At 38.9% G+C, this 11,283-nt stretch overlaps 1 protein-coding gene across 1 annotated transcript; it reads left to right on the forward strand.

Annotated features, from left to right (window-relative positions):
- Positions 1–444: 444 nt before the first annotated feature.
- Positions 445–10,939, forward strand: ERFE (erythroferrone). Its single transcript, XM_029283691.1, has 8 exons — positions 445–700; positions 1,947–2,060; positions 3,116–3,224; positions 4,363–4,580; positions 8,692–8,800; positions 9,721–9,811; positions 10,085–10,163; positions 10,550–10,939. The coding sequence occupies exons 1-8, from the start codon at positions 512–514 to the stop codon at positions 10,646–10,648; spliced, it is 1,008 nt and encodes a 335-aa protein (XP_029139524.1). The 5' UTR covers positions 445–511; the 3' UTR covers positions 10,649–10,939.
- The last annotated feature ends 344 nt before the right edge of the window (positions 10,940–11,283 follow it).

An 11,283-nucleotide genomic window follows, 5' to 3' on the forward strand; every position in this document is an offset into this window, starting at 1 on the left:
ATCATGGGACTTCTGTCGTTTTGATACAATTTTATCTAGGCTTTGACTAAGGATCCAGGAGAAAGAGAGCAAACCGCTTCTGTACCATCTGGATTAGCTCATTTCTTTAAGGGCAGCCTGAAACTCCTGATTTCTGCTACTGAGCTGCTTTTGAAGTAGTCCTATGATAACCTCTTCCCCATCTTTGACCCTGAAGAAGAAACTGAAATGCTCTTTCTGATCTAACGATCAGGTGCAATTGATGTGTGTGTACTCACGCAGTTACTTTTTTAGAAGCTTTTTTTTAAAAAAAGAAAAATGTTGATATTCTTGAACGTCTTCTGTGAAAAAAATTATTGAAGATACATTGGATAACTTTTGCTTGCAGTTAATATTCCTTTGTGGGATTTTCACAGATATACAGACTACTGTATATTTTTAAAAAGACCACAGATAAACTTTGTCTTTGTGTTCCTGAGAAGTTCCCAGTCATATCTAACTCTAGTTCTCTGTATAAACCAAGGGATCAATTATGTGCCAGAATATGGCTAAGCCTTTCCTTTCTGGCTGCCCACTTCAATTATTGGCTCTGGGTCTACTAGCAATGTTTTTTTGTGCTAGCACTGTGGAAAATGAGAAACAGGAAGACAGAAGGAACCAGGAAAAGGCACCCCGGTGGAATGAAACGAGCAGTCGTCCCTTGCCATCATCCCAGGACTCAGTAAGAACTTTTCATATGCTACTTCCTTCTTACTAACTGGAGGCTTCTTCCACCTCACCTCTTAGTAAAAATTGAAAATTCTTCCTTGATGAAGAATTCCCTTACAATGGATATGGCATAGAAATAGCACTGGAATAGAACATTAGAGAAAACGAAACAGTGCTCAATTATCAAAATGGATTTTGCTTTTAGATGTTGGGTGGTGAACAATTTGCATATAAAAGTATGCGTTTTAATCTATCTTGTCATAGTCATAATTGATTCTTATAGGAATTTATACATATTTACTTGGAAATAAGTTATGTTGAGTGTGATGGAATCTTTGTATTAACACTGCACTGAAAATCGTTGGAAAAAAGGCACTTCAGTTTTGTGCCTGGCTGGTCTTGTTTAGACATTATTAGTTGTAACTAGAAGTTACAGGGGAACAGCTTTTGCTGTTAACAAGACAGCTATGTGGCAGTAACCTGAAATCACCAGACTTCAAACTCAACTCAAAACTAGAAGATACTTGATGTAATTTTTTTCTGACTGTGAGGAAACTGGAGTCATTCTGAAATATGATTCTTTCCTGACTACAACAGTTAGAATTTATGGATCAGGAAATATGAACATGTTTAGGAAAAAAGAAATAGGGAGAGTTTTGTATCAATAGTAAGTCATTCTGAGAATTATAAAAGATAAGATGGTTTAAGGAACCTCACTGAATCTCTATTTATCTGATAAGTTTATTAGGAATATTTTAGACAACCTATTAACAAGAAAATAGAAAAAATCAATTAAAATGTAGATGGAAAGTATCCTCAAAGATGACAGTGGTGTATATGTTTTGAGAGACAAAACACTGCAAAACCCAATCTGATCAATAATTCTTATGGCAGGAACTTGCAGATTCTCTTTTGAATAATGAGAAGCAGCAATTTAAACAGATAATTCATATCAGTCTTCCCCAATTTAGTGACTATTAGGTTTGCTAAATTACAGTTTCCACAATTTTCAGCCATGGCCAACTGGTTAGAAATGTTGAAAAATTATATTCCAACGAACATGAGTATATTACTTTAGAAAAACTAGCCCAGATAGCAAATAATTTTCTAACTCATATCTGGAACAGCAGGTTATAAAGATATTGGTAATTCTCAGTGTTTTTTGAGATATTGTTGTTTTCCCAGGTCGACATTTTGTCATCAACCTGTATAGTTGCTTTAATTTTTTCTTTTTTAAACTTTTTTCTTATTATGCAAAGGAAAATACTCCACAAAAAATTCATAGCTCTGATTCCCGAAATGCTTGGATGCTCCTCATGAACAATGAAGTGAGGAGCAAAAAAATGAATAAAAACAAGTCAAGAAAGATTAAGGTAAGCAATTTTAACCATGCTATCTATGTTTTGATATTCCCTATTTTTGAAGTCCTGTTCCCACAACCTCAGTCTCTAGCTCAGCCAAATCTCCTAACTAGTTCTGGTAACACACAGTCAAAAGTCATCCTTTTTAAAATATAGAGTATTGGTCATTTTTCCTAGAATTGCATAAGCATACGAACCACAAGATTACCACAAGGCTACATTGGTTCCTTCTCTATTAGCCAGACAAACAGAAATAGGTGTGGTTGGGTTACTGCAGCTAATCAGTGTTTAGAGCATGTATTCTGTGCTGGCCAAGTTTGGTAGTGAATTCTAGTTCAATTTCTTCACTTACTCTTCATCTTTTTTCTTGGATAGTTGACTATGATAAATGAGACAATTGACAGGTATTCCACAACAAATCCAAGGAAAGTTACTTAATTGTGTGCCTGACTGTATTGCTCTGTTCCCAACACAGCAGGTTTGACCACAAGAGTATGGATACTTAAGGATTTATTCAAAGCAGTACAAAGAAATGACATAATCACATAACATGAGGCAGCAATCAAAGAATATATAGGAATACTGAAAAATAACCCTAGACAAAGAAAGACCTTGGGCCCCTTCTTCCAGTCAGGGAACCCCAGAGAGATGACAGCAGACAACCCATCCCAGTAAGCTCTGTATCAAAGTTCCATCCCATGGGGGCTATGACTACCTTATATATACTCTGGACCATAATTAAGCATATCTGCTTTTTTTTTTAATCTCCTCTCACTGGATTTTACCAGAACAGCCTGTGAAATATTTAGGATTTGCACTAGTTGATTCGTACGTGGGTGAGGGGTCCAAGAATAATAGTTCAGATATTACAGGTGATATTGTGTTCAATTTGTAACACTGTTCCTTGTCAGAGGGATTACAAAATGTTTTGAGACTGATTAATTAAGAAAGGAACAAACACAAATTAATTAAATGGGTGCCATAGATATGGACAATAGGAGATAAAAGATTTTATTTTTGGACCTGAAGGAGTAGAACCTAATTATTGTGGTGAATTTGGGTTCTAGTTTGGCATTCCAGGCCTGTTAGAGGCTGCAGAGTCAGCACAACCTCGTCCAGATACCAGTACTATTATTCAGGAGAAATTGCTGAGGGAGTTCCAGCTGCTGCTCAAAGGTAGGGAACAAAAATTACTACACTCCAAGCAAATATATTATGGTGCAATTAAATTAAAATATATTGAATGTGAATAAGTTGATTTTATGTGTTGATAGTATGATTGTCTCAATTGACATTCTAGGGATAAACTTTTTAAAATTCCTTTTACAAGGACAAATGATATAATGGAATGGCTAGAGTAGATGGCAGCTGGAGTAAGGAAGCTTTTCATTCATTCATCATTCAGGCTTTTGGAGGCCTAGTCACAATTAATAAAGAGTAGCATGGCTGGTCAGTTACAAGGGGAGTGTGCTATGAATTCCTAGGAATTTTAGAACCCAGAAAAAGACACCAGTGCTCTTATTCTTAAATTGTGAGCTTTGAGCAGGACAAAATTCATAATAGCCTGTGGTTACTATTCTGGGAGTGATGTTTTATTTTTAATCTGATCTCACTAGATGTTGTGAAACTGCAACTCTCTGGTTAGGAAATCTGGCTATTGTAGTTCCAGCATGCCTAAAAGTAACCAGATTGATGAAGACAGTAGAGCATAATAAATTAAGTATATCTCTGAAAAATATCGTAGCCCAAGGTAGCAGAGATCCAAAAGCCTATATAGGCAATACCTTCCTGTGTAGAATTCAACAGGGAGCAGTGAGAGCCCTTCCTCCTTCCAAACTGTAATGATGACATCACTAAAGAACCAGTTTCCCTGAATACAGTGCAGTTGTCTGTATTTTGCATAAGAGGTATCTTTGCATGAATACATACATACATACACATAGTATATCCATCCATCCATCCATCCATCCAGCCATCATAAGTTGGAATCCGGAGAGCACAGGGTTTGAATTGGATTCATGGAAATTCTTGAAAGGCATAGCTCTATTCAGACGCTTTGCTGCAGATAGTCACATTGGCTTTTCAGCAAGGTAACCAGCTTGAGTTGGAGAAGGGAATGACTATATAGATCTCTCCTGGTGTGATGTATGGGAAGCTATTGCCTGAAGAGGGCTTCCATCAGCTTTTGCCTCACAAACAAATTATACTCTGGTAATAAAAAAAAATCAAAAATCAAAATCAAGTCAACCATGTTTTGATAATAAGATATAATGGGGCAAATTTGTTATAAATCTTCGTATTTTTGACTGCTCAGGAATAATTAGGAAGCAAGAAAGGATCAATATGAAAACCACCAGCAAAAAGTGCCAGCATGGAGAAGCTAGAGATGGAAAAGAAGAGAATTTCTTTCCCCAAAATAGAGTCCCACTGATAAAAAGCAGGGAACGAATAGAAGCAGCATTCCACTGCCAGACCCAGAAGAACATTTCAGTGGATCGACGGTCCCTTCAAGAACTTCAACTTTATTATATAGTGAGTAGCAAAAGGAAAGTTGGGTAGCTCTGCTTCTAATGCACAGTTCAAATGAGGCCTTACTTGTTGTCTGGAATGAAAGGATGGTAACAGTCTTAGATCAAATTGCATCTGTGTGGACTCCTTCTGCATGTAGATTCTGGAGAGCCCTGCTTAATTCCCTGGAAAGTGTTCAAGTTTGCTACTCTGAAGAAGTAGAGACAATAATTGAGCTCTAAGTGAGCCCACTTGGGTATTAGATCCATAACCCTCCTGGCTAGTTAAAGCCCCATAGGAGATGATGGATCATTGAATCCAGGCAATGGTAAATGCATCCTTGATAGATAAGGTGGTTTTGCCAATTCTTAGAAGCAATAGATCATCCCCTCCTCAAGAATCAACTGCTGTATCCCATTTTTGTCCTGCCTCCAATTGAGAAAGTGGTCGGCTTCAGAGGAACCTGGAAGAAATTGTCTGGATCCTTTTCAATTGGTTTCAGACCAGAGTATAGTAATGAGATGAAATTAATTGCATTTGTGGATGATATCTAGTGAGGTTGGGATGGTAATGTGGTATCTCCCTGTTCTTTCTTGATCTCTTAGAAGTTTTTATTCAATTGATCATGGTGTCCTTATGGACCAGCTTTGACAGTTGTGGGGGGGACACAAAGTTGTAGTGGTTCTATTTCTCCAGAGCCAGTTCCAGTTGGTATTATTAGGACAGAAAATATCTAGTCCTACATTCCTACTTTGTAGGGTTACTCAGGGCTTTTCACTCTCCACTCTTTTTTAACATCTATATAAATCTGCTGAATGGGTCACCCAAATATATGCAGTTAAGAATCATCAGAATAAAAAAGGTATCTTCATTCTTTCATAACTCCTGCTTCAAGAGCAGGTAGCAATATAGTGAGAAGGGCCTTTGTACAAATCCATCTTGTGTGCCAATTGTAGCCATTCCTGGTTTCAGAAGCTCTGTTCACAGTCACTCAACCTTTGTTCAATAGTCAAAAAACAGATCCGTGAACATCTAGAAACAAAGTTATAATAGTTGCCAGCATAGGTTTAAAATAGAATACAATAGAATAGAACTGGAAGGGACTTTGGAGGTCTTCTAGTCCAGCCCCCTGCTCAAGCAGGAGAACCTATACCATCTCAGACAGGTGATTGTCTAGTCTCTTCTTTAAAATCTCCAGTGATGGAGCGCCCATGATTTCTGGAGGCAAGCTGTTCCACTGGTTGATTGTCCTCACTGTCAGGAAGTTTCTCCTTAATCCCAGGTTGCTTCGCTCTTTGATCAGTTTCCAACCATTGTTTCTCATTTTTCCCTCTGGCTCAAAAACCTGGCTCAAAAACAGTAACTGTGAGAGGGACCTTGGAGTCCTAGTGGACAATCACTTAAATATGAGCCAGCAGTGTGTGTGGCAACAGCCAAAAAAGCTAATACAATCCTTAGTTATATAAACAGTGGGTGCTTCATCACTGGAGGTTTTTAAGAAGAAACTGGACAGTCACTTGTCTGAAATGGTATAGGACAGTGGTGGCGAACGTATGGCACGGTTGCCAGAGGTGGCACTCAGAGCCCTCTCTGTGGGCACACGTGCTGTTGCCCCAGCCATGCCTCCCCCCACGACCCCCTCCTCTCCAGCACTCCCCTGAAGGAGAGTCGCCCTTGAGCGTGGCCCACGCAGAGCAGTGCATCCAAGGACATGGCAGCCAGGCAGCGTAGAGAAGACTCTGCCCTCACACCCCATTGTACATAGTTGATGCTGCAGGGCGCGGGCAGAGGGCGTGACTGCCATAGTGCTGCTGGGCTGCCTGGGTGATCTGCGGCAGGCCCTGGAGGCGGTGAGTGGCCCTGCGGGAGGCAGCACAAGGGATGGAGTGGGGGGCGGGGCCAGTTTTTGGGCACTCGGTCTCTAAAAGGTTCGCCATCACTGGTATAGGATCTCCTGCTTGAGCAGGGAGCTGGACTAGAAGTCCTCCAAGGTCCCTTCCAGCTCTATTTTGATTCTGATTCTGATCTCATCAAGGTATGCCTATGTAGCACTATTGCTCTGTGACCTGCACTGGGTCCCAGAGAGCCTCCGGATGCAATTCAAGTACATCTACAAAGCTTTTCATTACATAGGCCTGGGTTATTTGTGACACCATTTATTTTCAATTATCTTTATAATATTCAACAGCATGCTCCAGACTCCTTCCTTAAAATATTGTTCTCCCATTGTACCCTTCTCTGTCATGGCATCTGCTTTTTGGTATTACAGGTAGTCTTTGACTTATAGCAGTTTGTTTAGTGACTGAAGTTACAACGGCACTTTAAAAAGTGACTTATGACCATTTTTCATACTTATGATTGTTGCAGCATTCCCATGGTCACATGATAAAAATTCAGATGCTTGGCAACTGGTTCATATTTATGACGGTTGCAGTATCCTGGGGTCATGTGATCAGCTTTTGTAACCTTCTGACAAACAAAGTAAATGGGGAAATCAGATTCACTTAACAACCCCTTGTTACTAACTTAACTGCAGTGATTCACTTAACAACTGTGGCAAGAAAGGTCATATAATAGGACAAAGCTCACTTAACAAATGACTTGCTTATAGAAATTTTGAGCTCAATTGTGGTCATAAGTCAAGGACTATCTGTACATACCTCTGAGATGTAGATGGTCCCAAGCCTGTTGACTTTTCATACAACCCTGACATTTTGGGCCAGGTTGCTGGATTAGCCTGTCCATGATGTCTATAACATTAAATGATGGTGGGTTAGCCTTAGTTTATTTATTTATTTCTCAAATGTATATAGCTGCCATCTCACCAATATGCTTGTTGGAAAATTACTGTGGGTAATATCTAGTTTATTTTACACTTAGCACACTTCCCAGTTAGTCCTATCAGATCAGAGCAAGCGCATACTGTACAGAGTTCAGCTAGCAAAAAATATGATTTGATGGTTAGATAGTTTTTACCTCAGTGTTTCTAAATTAAGACAGGGAATCCATGGGCTGCATATTACACCTCCCCCACCCCTTGGTGGGCCCATTAGCACCATAAGATTGCACCTTTAAATTTAGCAGCAAGATTTGGTTTTTTTACCCTTCATGCTAAATGAATAAGTCTTTCCACTGAAAAGAGCTAACTAGTAAAGATTACCTTGCTAAAACTAAAGCAAAAGAAGTCCCCAATTGGAAAAAATCCCCGAAAGCCTTAAATGTCCACTTTGCTGATGGAGAGATTTTTGATTACTAAACTTGTCATTTGACCTGCTTTGGTACATTATTTGCATTTATGTTAATCATTACTGATTTAAAGTCCCATTAATTCCTAAGAATGTTCTCAAAATAAATCTGGGTCCAACCTGCTATGCCCAACCATGGTTATACTAACAAATATATGTTCGCAAATAAGTAATACTTGGTCCCTGTTCTCTGCAACACTCTTTATACAGAACACTCTCCATGCAGAACAAAGAAGCAGAAAAGAATAATATTTTTTTTATGACTCTAGTGGTCTTTGTAATAACTTTTCTCCTTATCTAATTCTCATTATAATATCTTCTCTGTCCTGGACACATAGAAGGGAATTTTCATTAGCCAGTCTCAATGTCTTGTCATTGATTATTTTAGAGGAAAGATCAAATAATGTGGCACAATCAGATGGGACAATTAAGACCAGTGTTTTTCAGACTTTGCAACTTTGAGATGTGTGGACTTCAATTCCCAGAATTTGGCAGCTGGCATGCCAGTAGGGAATTCTGAGAGTTAAAGTCCACACATTTTAAAGTTGTCAAGTTTGAAAAACATGAATTAAGACTATTTTTGGCATGCAACTGCATTTTCTACCAAGAAAGCCCCTATTAACCTCCTGCTTGGGGCCAGTCTAATACGGAACATGCTGTAATTTTCAGGACAGGGTTGTCAAATTTTGTTTGATTTTGATTCCCATCAGATAGCAATGGACTTAACATTGGACATCACAGCTGCCTGATTTATTTGTGCCTGAATGGACTTTGAGTTTTCCATCCCACTTACCTTGTGCTTTTAGTTGACTATTTTGGAATATGTTTAATATTTTGAACTTTGTAAATAAATTTAACTAAATGAAACCTTCTTGTTTCCTTGATACTAGCCTAAGAAAGAAGAGCTGTTCCATCGTGGCCTAGGTTTGAACCTAAACAATGGTCAATATATGGCCCCCGTCAGTGGATATTACATTTTCAGTGCCAGACTGTATGTTGGTAAGTGTTTAACTTGAAATAAATATTGGCTTATTCATTGTACAAGCTAAAAATCAAGAATTGGTAAGTTGTTTTTATTTTACCAAACAACTTTTCTATAAAAACAAACAAACTGTAATTCTGCCCATAGAAGGGTGAAATCTGAGCTCATATGAATTTTTTATAAAATAAGTAATACTAAATCCCAAGGAGATTTAGCATCAGGGAGAAAATTGGCAGTAATGGATGATATACAGATTACTAGCAAAGTCATAGAAACATACATACTTGCTAACTCAGGGATGAAATGGGCTGATCAGTTTGTTTAGATCTCTTAGTGTTCTTTCAGGCAACGAAAGCAGGCGGGAACTACAAAAGTCTAGTTTGTGGATCATGCTATTTGACTCATCTCTGAAATAGTGATGGGCACTGGACTACTGTGTTTCCCCGAAAATAAGACCCAGTCTTATTTTTATTTTTTTGGCCTCCAAGAGGCACCAGATCTTATTTTTTGGGGGGGTGTCTTTTCCACTCACCTCGCAGCAGTGGCACTGACAGCCCCACCCAGCTGGCCCACTACTTCTGCGGCCAAAGGAACTGCTTCATTCTGCAGCTGAGAATGGAGCTCGGCCTGCATTTTGCAGTCAAAAGCCTTTCCGGAAGGCCTCTGCAGCCGGGAACTGAGCTATGGAATCCATAGTATCTATCCATGGGAGGCCTGGCTGCAATGGTAAGCTCCACCCCCTCCCACCTTAGCTTGATTTTTAGACATGTGCCTCGCCCCAAAACTAGGGCTTATTTTCGGGGTAAGTCTTACTTTTGGGAAAACACAGTAATAAGCATATTAAAGCAACGCCCTTAATAATGTCCAGCATCTGGGGTCATTTCCTAGTTACTGGCACTCTTTGCAGCCCAGCCTGATTCTTTCTTACCTTTTGCAGTTCCTCAAATACATCCCACAAAGTACCAGTCACGGGCCCGAGATCGCCTGCGCTTGCTGATCTGTGTCGAGTCACTCTGCCGCCAGAAAAGGTGATTGATTGGGATAGAAATATTTTTGTTTGGAAAGCATCTGTTTTTCGGTTTTGTTGCATCCTGGCCTGCCTATGTATCCCAATATAGGTAATCATTAATTACCTATGTAGTTAATTCACTTAATCTCTTATCTACAGCTAAACAGGTTTATAAAAGAAATGTAGTGGGAAGCAAGATTGGATGTGATTTTTAGAGCAAACTGTTTAATTACAAAGGGGTCACTTTGTGTTCTGGCATCCATTACTAAAGATCCTGTTATCTTACTTTCAGTTCTCTGGAAACAGTCAGCAGTTTGGACAAAGCCAGTGGATATTTCACTATTTCAGTCAGTGGAATTCTCTTTCTGCAGGTGAGTCTTCAGACAGAGAGCAAGCAAGCATGCTAAAAATCTATATGATTTCAGGAATATCCAACTTTTAAGTTGATTTTATTTTAAAGAATACATTTCATGACATGAGGACAATAGAGGCCACACTCTAATAAAAATTACCTATTTTTTCCTCTTCGGAATGTGCTTCCAAAACTAGGTAAAGCCAATTAAATCCAAGGTTTGTGCTCAATTCAATGTCTGAAGTTATTACACATCATATTGGCCATAATGTGGCTTGCCTATATTTGGCTTAGCATGTTAGGTGAAGCTAGTCAATTTAGTTCTTTAACATGCCATAATTAAAACACCATATGATTTAGCACAGATGTGAACCTAGTTACTAACTCTGAACTTCTCTGTTATAGGCTGGCCAATATGCTTCAGTTTTCATAGATAATGCAACGGGATCCTCCTTCATTGTACGAAGTGGGTCAGACTTCAGGGGCGTCCTCTTGGGTATCTAAGTGACCCACAACTGCCTATTTTTAAGCTGAAATCCTGCCTTTAATCAGCTCTAAGCTAAGCTTCTGTCTTTTGGTCAAGTGGAATTGGAAACACTAGAAGGAAGCACAAACCCTTGATTAAACATCCCAAAGTGAAAAATTTGATTGTAGAAAGAGTTCAGCATGTGGCAAAATATTCAAAGGAAGCAAAATCACACATGACATTTGACTGAAGATAATTTATATTTTCCTCTAGCACTAAAAGTTTGAAATTTCACCCTTCAGTTTCCTAGTTTACCTTTGGAGCTGGCTCTCAACCCTACTTTAATCCCAAAAATATACATTACTTGCCGTTCCCTCCACAACAGAATGTTGTAATGTTTGTAAAACATTGGCATTTCCTGAAGATGCTGTCTTATCAGCTCACAGTCTTTCATTAAGGGTATCAAACACTTCTACTACTCTGCATATATGTACTTACAGAAATCCTCCAGTGTTTTAATTTTTGTTCATTTGTATCTTATTTTTCTTCCAAGAGCTCATGATGGTGAACTCTCTCCTCCAATAATTACCCCCATCAATATCTTGGTTGGGTTGATAAGATCATGTCAGGCCTTAAGTCCCATATCTAAACCATTGCCCTACATTAATCAATC

Source organism: Protobothrops mucrosquamatus, unplaced genomic scaffold (assembly GCF_001527695.2).
Source record: "Protobothrops mucrosquamatus isolate PMUCROS unplaced genomic scaffold, P.Mucros_1.0 scaffold183, whole genome shotgun sequence".
NCBI lineage: Eukaryota > Metazoa > Chordata > Lepidosauria > Squamata > Viperidae > Protobothrops > Protobothrops mucrosquamatus.

What these genes read in the sequence shown, in the direction of transcription:
- ERFE (XM_029283691.1), top strand. Translation starts at nt 512, where the DNA reads ATGTGCCAGAATATGGCTAAGCCTTTCCTTTCTGGCTGCCCACTTCAA. An exon ending in GTTCCAGCTGCTGCTCAAAG is followed by an intron (nt 3,225 to 4,362) that starts GTAGGGAACAAA and finishes TTGACTGCTCAG; the next exon opens with GAATAATTAGGAAGCAAGAA. An exon ending in AACTTCAACTTTATTATATA is followed by an intron (nt 4,581 to 8,691) that starts GTGAGTAGCAAA and finishes CCTTGATACTAG; the next exon opens with CCTAAGAAAGAAGAGCTGTT.